Source organism: Oncorhynchus gorbuscha, linkage group LG04 (genome assembly GCF_021184085.1).
Source record: "Oncorhynchus gorbuscha isolate QuinsamMale2020 ecotype Even-year linkage group LG04, OgorEven_v1.0, whole genome shotgun sequence".
NCBI classification, from domain to species: Eukaryota; Metazoa; Chordata; class Actinopteri; order Salmoniformes; family Salmonidae; genus Oncorhynchus; species Oncorhynchus gorbuscha.
In genome coordinates, this window is record NC_060176.1 from 6491707 (window position 1) to 6509032 (window position 17326).

At 44.0% G+C, this 17326-nt stretch overlaps 1 protein-coding gene across 5 annotated transcripts in view; it reads right to left on the reverse strand.

The window, feature by feature from the left end:
* The window catches only part of fto (FTO alpha-ketoglutarate dependent dioxygenase), a 256227-nt gene that overhangs the window by 182592 nt on the left and 56309 nt on the right, over positions 1–17326 (reverse strand). For all 5 annotated transcript variants that reach the window (XM_046345632.1, XM_046345631.1, XM_046345635.1 and 2 more), the window contains exons 5-6: positions 4386–4465; positions 4066–4209 (exon numbers count right to left, since the gene is read on the reverse strand). In XM_046345632.1, coding sequence (XP_046201588.1) covers positions 4066–4209; positions 4386–4465 — 224 coding nt within the window. The remainder of the gene's footprint in view (positions 1–4065; positions 4210–4385; positions 4466–17326) is intronic.

Genomic DNA, 17326 nt, shown 5'->3' on the forward strand with positions numbered 1-17326 from the left:
TACAAAGCACTGTTCCAGTATCATCCTCCCAACAATACATACACCATTTCAGTTGACATAGACAACTGTAGAACACAAGGTGAGGAGTACAAAGAGTTGCACATCAAATGTGAAAGTGACTACAAGACCTACTGTTTATCTCCAACTACTAGTCTGTGTATTGTTCTTGTAGGGGGCATTAGTATGTATGGTACAGGGTTACATTAGCTCTATAACACATAAGTACAATACAGAGGAAGAAGATGACAAGAATACAAAAGACATTTCCACTTCACCCTTTGTTCAGTGGCTGGCCTTCTAGGCTATACCGTGGCACAGGATACAGAGAAACTGTCCGCCATTTTAGATCCAAAGGGGGCTGATCACAGCGGTTTGACATGCAGGAGCTGGGTCACGTACGGGGTGGTACATGGGCCATAGCACGGTTCAGCACCTTCACAACCACTCCATACAGCAGACCCTTCAAACAAATGTCAGGCTTTATGGCTCTTCAACCCTCCACTCCCCCCCCCCCTTGAACAGTACAGCTCACACACACAACAAAGCAAGAGAGAGGGGACAAACATAGACTGTCCTTTCTCTACCTCCACCCACCGCTCCCCTTCTCTCTCTGATTGTCCGTCTGTCCTTTACTGAGGGAACACAGCCTGTGGCTCCGCTTTGAGCCGACATGGACTCCTAGCCCCCGCGGAGCATGGCGATGGCAGCCTCAAAGCCAGGCGACTGCGGCATCTGTGGGACGCCTGGCATTTGGAGCCTGAGCCGCCCGGCTGTGAGTTACTGTGAGGGAAACACTGACTAAATGCCACCTGCCCAGGTAGAGATGGAAAGAGAGAGATGGAGAGAGTCATCGCCATCGTTAGGCTAGATTTTCTCCTCTGCCTAGCCCGCTCTGGGTTCTGGGAGCAGGGAGACTGAGAGGGGCCCCTCCCCTGTGGTGTCTCCTGTCATCTCTCCAGGTGACGGACGTGCTAACTGCACATTAGCACTCCGCTCAGCCTCCCACTCACCATGGCGACCCAGGAGTCAAAGCCAAGTAGTCCCTTTCAGTATTTAATGAAGCAGGGTTTTTCCACACCTCTCGGTGGTCCCCCAGCAGACTTGACCAATCAATTTCCGTCTGTTCCATGCCGTGCGGCCCCCGAGGTAGGAGCTGATGAGAGACGGATCGATATCAACCTGCCTCTTTCTGTTTACTTTCCTGGAACTGCCCCCACATCACATCAACCAGGAGCACTGAGCCCTGTTGCCTGTCTCCAGAGGTCCACACTTCACACTCATCACACCTTGGCTACAGTGGACACACACTTACAGACATGGACACACACACACACCTCGAGGAGATACAAACTGTACTCACAGACACACTCACACAACCTGTCCTTGCTCACCTATAGGCCTATAGACAATAATATGCTCCAAATTACACATTTCAATTACATTCTTTCTCAACTGAAAATAGGATAAGAAAAGACTGTTCCCTACAGGTCAGTCACAAACTCTCTGACTCCACAAGGAAGAGTGGTGTGGCCTTTTAACTACTTGACAAACACCGTTACTCACTAGGGAGAGAGGCCTGGAAAACATACTGTACAGGACAGAGGAAGGTCAGAGGAACTACCTGGCTGATTACACTTTACCTTCCCCCGTCTCTAGCAGAACCAGACATGTGGGACTTACTTAGTGTGTCACACCCTCCAATATTTACTGAGCAGGGACAGGCTTCATTAGTGGGGTCCCAGAGGGCACACTGTCACACATCCACCTGGGAAGTGACACGATGGCTTTAAATGAGACAAGACGTTTGTGTCTGGAATTAGCATTTCAAAGCCAAACTCACACACACAGACAGGGCCGTGTGGCGATGGGATGTGACGTGATGCTAGCCCCCTGTTCGTGCCACCGTTCCAACACACAGACAGGGCCGTGTGGCGATGGGATGTGACGTGATGCTAGCCCCCTATTCGTGCCACCGTTCCAACACACAGACAGGGCCGTGTGGCGATGGGATGTGACGTGATGCTAGCCCCCTGTTCGTGCCACCGTTCCAACACACAGACAGGGCCGTGTGGCGATGGGATGTGACGTGATGCTAGCCCCCTGTTCGTGCCACCGTTCCAACACACAGACAGGGCCGTGTGGCGATGGGATGTGACGCGATGCTAGCCCCCTGTTCGTGCCACCGTTCCAACACACAGACAGGGCCGTGTGGCGATGGGATGTGACGCGATGCTAGCCCCCTGTTCGTGCCACCGTTCCAACACACAGACAGGGCCGTGTGGCGATGGGATGTGACGTGATGCTAGCCCCCTGTTCGTGCCACCGTTCCAACACACAGACAGGGCCGTGTGGCGATGGGATGTGACGTGATGCTAGCCCCCTGTTCGTGCCACCGTTCCAACACACAGACAGGGCCGTGTGGCGATGGGATGTGACGTGATGCTAGCCCCCTGTTCGTGCCACCGTTCCAACACACAGACAGGAAGATTAGAGTAGAGAGGCCAGGAGGGCCTAGAACCAGCTAGAAACCGGTCTCTCTCTCTCTGCTATGCCAGGTGCTGTTCACCTGTCCTCTACCCATCAACCCCTGCTTCCACTCCCTCCTCTGGCTACTAACATTCTCCCCCTCTCCCTGACCACACGTTCCTCAGATGGCCCGATGTTCAGCTTCATAACCATCACAACCCTAAACACCCCCCTTCCCCCCACTATCCCTACCCAAAGAACTGTCAAACCCCCTCTAGGCATACACGACACAGTACTTCAGCATCAGCCAGGCAGCCGGCCGGCTGGTCGATCTCCTGTTTATCACTTTTTAAAGAAATGCCCATAAGGTGTTGGTCAGGTCAGCCTGTCTGACGAGCCTCTGCTTGTTCGCTCTACGGTCGTCCATGTCAAACACGACCCATGCAATATGCGCCCGCTAACCGCCAAAACTAGCCGTCATAGTAAATAACTCTGCCAACAACACATCATTTAAGTGGGTGTTCTGCCCTCATGGGCAACTCAGAACAAATGGCCCAATCCATCATCGTGGTCCTGGGGACGCCAGGTAGAGTAGAGCAGGGCCAGGCCCCTGAGAGAGAGCTCCATCCCCTCCTCTCCCAGCCTTTTATAAATAGCCTCCTGTTTTCCTAAATAAACCGTGTGCGCCCCCCAGCCAGGCCTACACTGGGTAATCCTGTGGTGCTGCGCTGTGAGCAGGTGTTCTCTCTCTCTCTCTGCGATGGAGACCAGGTGTTGGCTAGGCCTCTCCCTCTCTCTCTTTCTATACCCCTCTCTATATCTCTCTCGCTCTCTCATATTGTCTGAATAATTAATACTGGCTACAACCTTTAAACAACCTCACGCCAGGCTCATCTGTCATGGCGTCCCGTGTGGTTCCTGACTCGGTCCGCTGCTGTGGTTACCTGGGAGTAGTGAGGATAACACATAGAGGGGGAGAGGTGAAGTGCTATTTTAACCACTAGCCCCTGGCAGTCAGGGGCAGGCTGGGCTGCAGAAGGCTGTATTGAGCAAGCTGCCCCAGTAAAGCGTGAACGGCCCCCATAGGGTCTCAGGGCCCCGGAGCCAGATTCACCGATTGTTCTGTGTGAAAGAGGCCATGATCTCGATCCTTAGACAAACAAGAGCAACCTGGACATATGAAATATTTCTCCTATAACATAAATACCCACGGTAGCTATGAATGATGTCAACTTAAATGTTGACAACCTCTTTATTTTCCTATGGAAGGACCTTAACCCTGGTTATTTGACCGAAAGTAGAAAGGGAACGATTATACACAACAGGGTAGTTCCTTGAATGAGGGTTCCAAAAGGGTTCTTCGCCTGTCTCCATAGGATAACCCTTTTTGGTTCAAGGTATAACTATTTTGGGTTCCATGTAGAACCCCCTGTGTAAATAGAACTCAAAAGGGTTCTTCAAAGGGTTCTCCTATGAGGACAGCCGAAAAACCCTTTTAGGTTCTAGATAGCACCTTTTTTCTAAGCCTGTAGGTAGGAGACAAAGTTAGGCCGATCGTAGAACCCCAAAAGTTAGTCACACACAGTCACACACACCCACCTCGTTATGTATCTCCTCGTAGCCTTGCAGGGTAGCTGGCAGCAGGGACAGCAGGCTGTGAGTCCCTGTTTCTGGGTCTGTGCTCAGGTTAGACAGGGCCTCCCGGCAGCGGGACTGGATGTATTCCAGGGTCCCGGTGGAACACTGTGAGGACAGACAGTCAAAAAAGGTTGGGAAATAATGCATGTATTCTGGGAGCATGAGGGCCTCTTGGAATTCTAGAAGGTAATGGAATATACGGTATCCTATAAAATAAATCAATCATTATTAGAATCAGTCCAGGGTCTCCAAGCCCCCAGTGTACCCCAGGCCCCTCTCACCTCCGCCACTCTGTGTGTAGAGCTGAAGCGGGCTGAGTCTCCAGCCAGAACACAGTGCTGATGGGTCCTGTTCAGGTCATCTGGGGACAGAGGAGGACACACCATGGTCACCACACAACCAACACCAGTCAACTATCCCAAATATTAAGAGGCAATGATGTTCACAACAATTTACTATGAATATAGGCCTACACAAATGCCAAATGTCTTCATTCTGTTTTAACCTTTGTTAGGACACGAGACACCACACCACACTTGTCCACTAGTGGAATGAATATTGACAGTATAATTGAAATGCCCGTTTAATAACTTTAGTCTCTTTGTTATGATGTGCCTGAGTTATCACCTAGTCGGACCCTTTCTCCCCACTTAAACAGATGGCTCGTTTCAAACATGTCTTGCTAACCTAACAATGCTATCGCTAAACCTACCAAACGTCAACGCCTTCTATTATATAAGAACACAGATACCAGAGTCTGGTTATCATCAGTCTACCTGAAAAATCTGTCGATGTGCCTTTGAGCAAGGCACATAACCCTAATTGCTCCTGTAAGTCGCTCACCTCCACAGGTGATACACTGGATTTCTAGGTAAGTGTGTTCCAGCTTTAGCCACAAGTTGCAACGCCTCTCATTAACTGGTGTATCTCGTGTTTTTGTTGTTTATCAGAAATGCTAATATTTATGCTAATGATCTATTTCTTTTCACAAACATGTTAAGTGTTGGCCATTAGATTGTTAACAGTGCAATAGTACAGCCTCTCAAGTGCACCACTGTTCACGGAAAAGTGACCTGTTTCAAGGTGTCAGTGGTTCAGGACAGGTTAGGGCATGGGGTGTATTCATTAGGGCACACCATTACGTAGGTGGAAACTACGTTGAAGAATAATAAACTACATTTATCAATCTGACTCCATTATTATGTGAATAAATGCAACAGGCCCTGTGCATCTCTGGAGGATCTAGCAAGATAGTGAACAATTGATTCACCAACTCAGTATGACTATAATGAACATGTGTCTATCTTGCAGTGTAATGCAGTTATTAAGAGACTAGATACAAATAGCGAATCCTGGCAAGCAATGTTCTAGCATTCAGTTGTTGAGGCAAGTAGATCAGAGATGTCATGGTGGTACCCAAGCATGTGCTATGTGTATAGTGTAAATAACTTTCAATAGACCTACTACATTATAGACATAATCAATCAAAAGATGACCCTGTAAAATGAGGAACGCATTCACTCAATTCAACTAATATAATCTATTAGTCACAAAAGAACTGAAACTCAACCAATTCCAAAGTACATGAAATACATGATACAGAATAACACAGAGGAAATAACTATCACCAATAGGTTAAGAGTTGACGTGGTTACCCGTGTCTTCAGTTCAGAATGATCTCGAAGAGAAAAAACATATGTGTGTCTGATACACACAGGAGCTTGGTAGCAAGTCAACTTTTGATCCCTGTGATAGCCCACAGATGGTGTGCCATCTAAACAACGTCATAAATGGTGACTAAGTCATCCCACTGTGCTCCCACACCAGCCAGTCACCAGTCACTGCGATTATCAACTTCTCATATTCTTCCAATACACTGTAGCAAACCATTCTGCACAATAAAAACACATTTGCTGCTCCACACCAACTAAACTGCCTGCCAGGTCCTCTATCTACCAATCTCCGTCCAGCAGCAGGATCAGTGAAATGTGAGCATTATTCTACTTCATTGAACAAACACTGTCAGATCTCATTCCCTAATGATGGAGGTCTCATATCAACAAACACTGTCTGATCTCATTCCTCATGATGGAGGTCTCATATGAACAAACACTGTCGGATCTCATTCCTCATGATGGAGGTCTCATATCGACAAACACTGTCTGATCTCATTCCTCATGATGGAGGTCTCATATCAACAAACACTGTTAGATCTCATTCATTCCCTCATGATGGAGGTCTCATATCAACAAACACTGTCTGATCTCATTCCTCATGACGGAGGTCTCATATCAACAAACACTGTCTGATCTCATTCCTCATGATGGAGGTCTAATATCAACAAACACTGTCTGATCTCATTCCTCATGATGGAGGTCTCATATCAACAAACACTGTCTGATCTCATTCCTCATGATGGAGGTCTCATATCGACAAACACTGTCTGATCTCATTCCTCATGATGGAGGTCTCATATCAACAAACACAGTTTGATCTCATTCCTCATGATGGAGGTCTCATATCAACAAACACTGTCTGATCTCATTCCTCATGATGGAGGTCTCATATCAACAAACACTGTCTGATCTCATTCCTCATGATGGAGGTCTCATATCGACAAACACTGTCTGATCTCATTCCTCATGATGGAGGTCTCATATCTACAAACACTGTCAGATCTCATTCCTCATGATGGAGGTCTCATATCAACAAACACTGTCTGATCCCATTCCTCATGATGGAGGTCTCATATCAACAAACACTGTCTGATCTCATTCATTCCCTCATGATGGAGGTCTCATATCAACAAACACTGTCAGATCTCATTCATTCCCTCATGATGGAGGTCTCATATCAACAAACACTGTCAGATCTCATTCATTCGCTCATGATGGAGGTCTCATATCAATGAACACTGTCAAATCTCATTCCTCATGTTGGAGGTCTCATACCAACAAACACTGTCTAATCTCATTCCTCATGATGGAGGTCTCATATCGACAAACACTGTCTGATCTCATTCCTCATGATGGAGGTCTCATATCAACAAACACTGTCAGATCTCATTCCTCATGATGGAGGTCTCATATCAACAAACACTGTCAGATCTCATTCAATCCCTCATGATGGAGGTCTCATATCAACAAACACTGTCAGATCTCATTCCCTCATGATGGAGGTCTCATATCAACAAACACTGTCAGATCTCATTCATTCCCTCATGATGGAGGTCTCATATCAACAAACACTGTCAGATCTCATTCATTCGCTCATGATGGAGGTCTCATATCAACAAACACTGTCAGATCACATTCACTCCCTCATGATGGAGGTCTCATATCAACAAACACTGTCAGATCTCACTCCCTCATGATGGAGGTCTCAGATCAACAAACACTGTCAGATCTCATTCAATCCCTCATGATGCAGGTCTCATATCAACAAACACTGTCAGATCTCATTCATTCCCTCATGATGGAGGTCTCATATCAACAAACACTGTCAGATCTCATTCCCTCATGATGGAGGTCTCATATCAACAAACACTGTCTGATCTCATTCCTCATGATGGAGGTCTCATATCAACAAACACTGTCATATCTCATTCATTCCCTCATGATGGAGGTCTCATATCAACAAACACTGTCAGATCTCATTCATTCGCTCATGATGGAGGTCTCATATCAATGAACACTGTCAAATCTCATTCCTCATGATGGAGGTCTCATATCAACAAACACTGTCTGATCTCATTCCTCATGATGGAGGTCTCATATCGACAAACACTGTCAGATCTCATTAATTCCCTCATGATGGAGGTCTCATATCAACAAACACTGTCAGATCTCATTCAATCCCTCATTATGGAGGTCTCATATCAACAAACACTGTCAGATCTCATTTCCTCATGATGGAGGTCTCATATCAACAAACACTGTCAGATCTCATTCCTCATGATGGAGGTCTTATATCAACAAACACTGTCAGATCTCATTCAATCCCTCATGATGGAGGTCTCATATCAACAAACACTGTCAGATCTCATTAATTCCCTCATGATGGAGGTCTCATATCAACAAACACTGTCAGATCTCATTCAATCCCTCATTATGGAGGTCTCATATCAACAAACACTGTCAGATCTCATTTCCTCATGATGGAGGTCTCATATCAACAAACACTGTCAGATCTCATTCCTCATGATGGAGGTCTTATATCAACAAACACTGTCAGATCTCATTCAATCCCTCATGATGGAGGTCTCATATCAACAAACACTGTCAGATCTCATTCATTCCCTCATGATGGAGGTCTCATATCAACAAACACTGACAGATCTCATTCATTCCCTCATGATGGAGGTCTCATATCAACAAACACTGACAGATCTCATTCCTCATGATGGAGGTCTCATGTTCACAACAAACACTGTCAGATCTCATTCCCTCATGATGGAGGTCTCATATCAACAAACACTGTCAGATCTCATTCCTCATGATGGAGGTCTCATATGAACAAACACTGTCTGATCTCATTCCTCATGATGGAGGTCTCATATCAACAAACACTGTCAGATCTCATTCATTCCCTCATGATGGAGGTCTCATATCAACAAACACTGTCTGATCTCATTCCTCATGATGGAGGTCTCATATCAAACACTGTCTGATCTCATTCCTCATGATGGAGGTCTCATATCGACAAACACTGTCTGATCTCATTCCTCATGATGGAGGTCTAATATCAACAAACACTGTCTGATCTCATTCCTCATGATGGAGGTCTCATATCAACAAACACTGTCTGATCTCATTCCTCATGATGGAGGTCTCATATCGACAAACACTGTCTGATCTCATTCCTCATGATGGAGGTCTCATATCAACAAACACAGTTTGATCTCATTCCTCATGATGGAGGTCTCATATCAACAAACACTGTCTGATCTCATTCCTCATGATGGAGGTCTCATATCAACAAACACTGTCTGATCTCATTCCTCATGATGGAGGTCTCATATCGACAAACACTGTCTGATCTCATTCCTCATGATGGAGGTCTCATATCTACAAACACTGTCAGATCTCATTCCTCATGATGGAGGTCTCATATCAACAAACACTGTCTGATCTCATTCCTCATGATGGAGGTCTCATATCAACAAACACTGTCTGATCTCATTCCTCATGATGGAGGTCTCATATCAACAAACACTGTCTGATCTCATTCCTCATGATGGAGGTCTCATATCAATAAACACTGTCAGATCTCATTCCTCATGATGGAGGTCTCATATCAACAAACACTGTCTGATCTCATTCCTCATGATGGAGGTCTCATATCAACAAACACTGTCAGATCTCATTCATTCCCTCATGATGGAGGTCTCATATCAACAAACACTGTCAGATCTCATTCCCTCATGATGGAGGTCTCATATCAACAAACACTGCCAGATCTCATTCATTCCCTCATGATGGAGGTCTCATATCAACAAACACTGTCTGATCTCATTCCTCATGATGGAGGTCTCATATCGACAAACACTGTCTGATCTCATTCCTCATGATGGAGGTCTCATATCAACAAACACAGTTTGATCTCATTCCTCATGATGGAGGTCTCATATCAACAAACACTGTCTGATCTCATTCCTCATGATGGAGGTCTCATATCAACAAACACTGTCAGATCTCATTCCCTCATGATGGAGGTCTCATATCGACAAACACTGTCAGATCTCATTCCCTCATGATGGAGGTCTCATATCAACAAACACTGTCAGATCTCATTCCCTCATGATGGAGGTCTCATATCAACAAACACTGTCTGATCTCATTCCTCATGATGGAGGTCTCATATCAACAAACACTGTCTGATCTCATTCCTCATGATGGAGGTCTAATATCGACAAAGACTGTCTGATCTCATTCCTCATGATGGAGGTCTCATATCAACAAACACAGTTTGATCTCATTCCTCATGATGGAGGTCTCATATCAACAAACACTGTCTGATCTCATTCCTCATGATGGAGCTCTCATATCAACAAACACAGTTTGATCTCATTCCTCATGATGGAGGTCTCATATCAACAAACACTGTCTGATCTCATTCCTCATGATGGAGGTCTCATATCAACAAACACCGTCTGATCTCATTCCTCATGATGGAGGTCTCATATCGACAAACACTGTCTGATCTCATTCCTCATGATGGAGGTCTCATATCAACAAACACTGTCAGATCTCATTCCTCATGATGGAGGTCTCATATCAACAAACACTGTCTGATCTCATTCCTCATGATGGAGGTCTCATATCAACAAACACTGTCTGATCTCATTCCTCATGATGGAGGTCTCATATCAATAAACACTGTCAGATCTCATTCCTCATGATGGAGGTCTCATATCAACAAACACTGTCTGATCTCATTCCTCATGATGGAGGTCTCATATCAACAAACACTGTCAGATCTCATTCCCTCATGATGGAGGTCTCATATCAACAAACACTGCCAGATCTCATTCATTCCCTCATGATGGAGGTCTCATATCAACAAACACTGTCAGATCTCATTCATTCCCTCATGATGGAGGTCTCATATCAACAAACACTGTCAGATCTCATTCATTCGCTCATGATGGAGGTCTCATATCAACAAACACTGTCAGATCACATTCACTCCCTCATGATGGAGGTCTCATATCAACAAACACTGTCAGATCTCATTCCCTCATGATGGAGGTCTCAGATCAACAAACACTGTCAGATCTCATTCAATCCCTCATGATGCAGGTCTCATATCAACAAACACTGTCAGATCTCATTCATTCCCTCATGATGGAGGTCTCATATCAACAAACACTGTCAGATCTCATTCCCTCATGATGGAGGTCTCATATCAACAAACACTGTCTGATCTCATTCCTCATGATGGAGGTCTCATATCAACAAACACTGTCATATCTCATTCATTCCCTCATGATGGAGGTCTCATATCAACAAACACTGTCAGATCTCATTCATTCTCTCATGATGGAGGTCTCATATCAATGAACACTGTCAAATCTCATTCCTCATGATGGAGGTCTCATATCAACAAACACTGTCTGATCTCATTCCTCATGATGGAGGTCTCATATCGACAAACACTGTCAGATCTCATTAATTCCCTCATGATGGAGGTCTCATATCAACAAACACTGTCAGATCTCATTCAATCCCTCATTATGGAGGTCTCATATCAACAAACACTGTCAGATCTCATTTCCTCATGATGGAGGTCTCATATCAACAAACACTGTCAGATCTCATTCCTCATGATGGAGGTCTTATATCAACAAACACTGTCAGATCTCATTCAATCCCTCATGATGGAGGTCTCATATCAACAAACACTGTCAGATCTCATTAATTCCCTCATGATGGAGGTCTCATATCAACAAACACTGTCAGATCTCATTCAATCCCTCATTATGGAGGTCTCATATCAACAAACACTGTCAGATCTCATTTCCTCATGATGGAGGTCTCATATCAACAAACACTGTCAGATCTCATTCCTCATGATGGAGGTCTTATATCAACAAACACTGTCAGATCTCATTCAATCCCTCATGATGGAGGTCTCATATCAACAAACACTGTCAGATCTCATTCATTCCCTCATGATGGAGGTCTCATATCAACAAACACTGTCAGATCTCATTCCCTCATGATGGAGGTCTCATATCAACAAACACTGTCAGATCTCATTCCTCATGATGGAGGTCTCATATGAACAAACACTGTCGGATCTCATTCCTCATGATGGAGGTCTCATATCGACAAACACTGTCTGATCTCATTCCTCATGATGGAGGTCTCATATCAACAAACACTGTCAGATCTCATTCATTCCCTCATGATGGAGGTGTCATATCAACAAACACTGTCTGATCTCATTCCTCATGATGGAGGTCTCATATCAAACACTGTCTGATCTCATTCCTCATGATGGAGGTCTCATATCGACAAACACGGTCTGATCTCATTCCTCATGATGGAGGTCTAATATCAACAAACACTGTCTGATCTCATTCCTCATGATGGAGGTCTCATATCGACAAACACTGTCTGATCTCATTCCTCATGATGGAGGTCTCATATCAACAAACACAGTTTGATCTCATTCCTCATGATGGAGGTCTCATATCAACAAACACTGTCTGATCTCATTCCTCATGATGGAGGTCTCATATCAACAAACACTGTCTGATCTCATTCCTCATGATGGAGGTCTCATATCGACAAACACTGTCTGATCTCATTCCTCATGATGGAGGTCTCATATCTACAAACACTGTCAGATCTCATTCCTCATGATGGAGGTCTCATATCAACAAACACTGTCTGATCTCATTCCTCATGATGGAGGTCTCATATCAAGAAACACTGTCTGATCTCATTCCTCATGATGGAGGTCTCATATCAACAAACACTGTCTGATCTCATTCCTCATGATGGAGGTCTCATATCAATAAACACTGTCAGATCTCATTCCTCATGATGGAGGTCTCATATCAACAAACACTGTCTGATCTCATTCCTCATGATGGAGGTCTCATATCAACAAACACTGTCAGATCTCATTCATTCCCTCATGATGGAGGTCTCATATCAACAAACACTGTCAGATCTCATTCCCTCATGATGGAGGTCTCATATCAACAAACACTGTCAGATCTCATTCCTCATGATGGAGGTCTCATATCAACAAACACTGTCAGATCTCATTCATTCCCTCATGATGGAGGTCTCATATCAACAAACACTGTCAGATCTCATTCATTCCCTCATGATGGAGGGCTCATATCAACAAACACTGTCAGATCTCATTCATTCGCTCATGATGGAGGTCTCATATCAATGAACACTGTCAAATCTCATTCCTCATGTTGGAGTTCTCATATCAACAAACACTGTCTGATCTCATTCCTCATGATGGAGGTCTAATATCAACAAACACTGTCTGATCTCATTCCTCATGATGGAGGTCTCATATCAACAAACACTGTCTGATCTCATTCCTCGTGATGGAGGTCTCATATCGACAAACACTGTCTGATCTCATTCCTCATGATGGAGGTCTCATATCAACAAACACAGTTTGATCTCATTCCTCATGATGGAGGTCTCATATCAACAAACACTGTCTGATCTCATTCCTCATGATGGAGGTCTCATATCAACAAACACTGTCAGATCTCATTCCTCATGATGGAGGTCTCATATGAACAAACACTGTCGGATCTCATTCCTCATGATGGAGGTCTCATATGAACAAACACTGTCGGATCTCATTCCTCATGATGGAGGTCTCATATCGACAAACACTGTCTGATCTCATTCCTCATGATGGAGGTCTCATATCAACAAACACAGTTTGATCTCATTCCTCATGATGGAGGTCTCATATCAACAAACACTGTCTGATCTCATTCCTCATGATGGAGGTCTCATATCGACAAACACTGTCGGATCTCATTCCTCATGATGGAGGTCTCATATGAACAAACACTGTCGGATCTCATTCCTCATGATGGAGGTCTCATATCAACAAACACAGTTTGATCTCATTCCTCATGATGGAGGTCTCATATCAACAAACACTGTCTGATCTCATTCCTCATGATGGAGGTCTCATATCAACAAACACTGTCTGATCTCATTCCTCATGATGGAGGTCTCATATCGACAAACACTGTCTGATCTCATTCCTCATGATGGAGGTCTCATATCTACAAACACTGTCAGATCTCATTCCTCATGATGGAGGTCTCATATCAACAAACACTGTCTGATCTCATTCCTCATGATGGAGGTCTCATATCAAGAAACACTGTCTGATCTCATTCCTCATGATGGAGGTCTCATATCAACAAACACTGTCTGATCTCATTCCTCATGATGGAGGTCTCATATCAATAAACACTGTCAGATCTCATTCCTCATGATGGAGGTCTCATATCAACAAACACTGTCTGATCTCATTCCTCATGATGGAGGTCTCATATCAACAAACACTGTCAGATCTCATTCATTCCCTCATGATGGAGGTCTCATATCAACAAACACTGTCAGATCTCATTCCCTCATGATGGAGGTCTCATATCAACAAACACTGTCAGATCTCATTCATTCCCTCATGATGGAGGTCTCATATCAACAAACACTGTCAGATCTCATTCATTCCCTCATGATGGAGGTCTCATATCAACAAACACTGTCAGATCTCATTCATTCCCTCATGATGGAGGGCTCATATCAACAAACACTGTCAGATCTCATTCATTCGCTCATGATGGAGGTCTCATATCAATGAACACTGTCAAATCTCATTCCTCATGTTGGAGTTCTCATATCAACAAACACTGTCTGATCTCATTCCTCATGATGGAGGTCTAATATCAACAAACACTGTCTGATCTCATTCCTCATGATGGAGGTCTCATATCAACAAACACTGTCTGATCTCATTCCTCGTGATGGAGGTCTCATATCGACAAACACTGTCTGATCTCATTCCTCATGATGGAGGTCTCATATCAACAAACACAGTTTGATCTCATTCCTCATGATGGAGGTCTCATATCAACAAACACTGTCTGATCTCATTCCTCATGATGGAGGTCTCATATCAACAAACACTGTCAGATCTCATTCCTCATGATGGAGGTCTCATATGAACAAACACTGTCGGATCTCATTCCTCATGATGGAGGTCTCATATGAACAAACACTGTCGGATCTCATTCCTCATGATGGAGGTCTCATATCGACAAACACTGTCTGATCTCATTCCTCATGATGGAGGTCTCATATCTACAAACACTGTCAGATCTCATTCCTCATGATGGAGGTCTCATATCAACAAACACTGTCTGATCTCATTCCTCATGATGGAGGTCTCATATCAACAAACACTGTCGGATCTCATTCCTCATGATGGAGGTCTCATATCAATAAACACTGTCAGATCTCATTCCTCATGATGGAGGTCTCATATCAACAAACACTGTCTGATCTCATTCCTCATGATGGAGGTCTCATATCAACAAACACTGTCAGATCTCATTCATTCCCTCATGATGGAGGTCTCATATCAACAAACACTGTCAGATCTCATTCCCTCATGATGGAGGTCTCATATCAACAAACACTGCCAGATCTCATTCATTCCCTCATGATGGAGGTCTCATATCAACAAACACTGTCAGATCTCATTCATTCGCTCATGATGGAGGTCTCATATCAATGAACACTGTCAAATCTCATTCCTCATGATGGAGGTCTCATATCAACAAACACTGTCTGATCTCATTCCTCATGATGGAGGTCTCATATCGACAAACACTGTCAGATCTCATTAATTCCCTCATGATGGAGGTCTCATATCAACAAACACTGTCAGATCTCATTCAATCCCTCATTATGGAGGTCTCATATCAACAAACACTGTCAGATCTCATTTCCTCATGATGGAGGTCTCATATCAACAAACACTGTCAGATCTCATTCCTCATGATGGAGGTCTTATATCAACAAACACTGTCAGATCTCATTCAATCCCTCATGATGGAGGTCTCATATCAACAAACACTGTCAGATCTCATTAATTCCCTCATGATGGAGGTCTCATATCAACAAACACTGTCAGATCTCATTCAATTCCCTCATTATGGAGGTCTCATATCAACAAACACTGTCAGATCTCATTTCCTCATGATGGAGGTCTCATATCAACAAACACTGTCAGATCTCATTCCCTCATGATGGAGGGCTCATATCAACAAACACTGTCAGATCTCATTCATTCGCTCATGATGGAGGTCTCATATCAATGAACACTGTCAAATCTCATTCCTCATGTTGGAGTTCTCATATCAACAAACACTGTCTGATCTCATTCCTCATGATGGAGGTCTAATATCAACAAACACTGTCTGATCTCATTCCTCATGATGGAGGTCTCATATCAACAAACACTGTCTGATCTCATTCCTCGTGATGGAGGTCTCATATCGACAAACACTGTCTGATCTCATTCCTCATGATGGAGGTCTCATATCAACAAACACAGTTTGATCTCATTCCTCATGATGGAGGTCTCATATCAACAAACACTGTCTGATCTCATTCCTCATGATGGAGGTCTCATATCAACAAACACTGTCAGATCTCATTCCTCATGATGGAGGTCTCATATGAACAAACACTGTCGGATCTCATTCCTCATGATGGAGGTCTCATATCGACAAACACTGTCTGATCTCATTCCTCATGATGGAGGTCTCATATCTACAAACACTGTCAGATCTCATTCCTCATGATGGAGGTCTCATATCAACAAACACTGTCTGATCTCATTCCTCATGATGGAGGTCTCATATCAACAAACACTGTCTGATCTCATTCCTCATGATGTAGGTCTCATATCAATAAACACTGTCAGATCTCATTCCTCATGATGGAGGTCTCATATCAACAAACACTGTCTGATCTCATTCCTCATGATGGAGGTCTCATATCAACAAACACTGTCAGATCTCATTCATTCCCTCATGATGGAGGTCTCATATCAACAAACACTGTCAGATCTCATTCCCTCATGATGGAGGTCTCATATCAACAAACACTGCCAGATCTCATTCATTCCCTCATGATGGAGGTCTCATATCAACAAACACTGTCAGATCTCATTCATTCCCTCATGATGGAGGTCTCATATCAACAAACACTGTCAGATCTCATTCCCTCATGATGGAGGTCTCATATCAACAAACACTGTCTGATCTCATTCCTCATGATGGAGGTCTCATATCAACAAACACTGTCATATCTCATTCATTCCCTCATGATGGAGGTCTCATATCAACAAACACTGTCAGATCTCATTCCCTCATGATGGAGGTCTCATATCAACAAACACTGTCAGATCTCATTCCCTCATGATGGAGGTCTCATATCAACAAACACTGTCAGATCTCATTCCCTCATGATGGATGTCTCATATCAACAAACACTGTCAGATCTCATTCCCTCATGATGGAGGTCTCATATCAACAAACACTGTCTGATCTCATTCCTCATGATGGAGGTCTCATATCAACAAACACTGTCTGATCTCATTCCTCATGATGGAGGTCTCATATCGACAAACACTGTCTGATCTCATT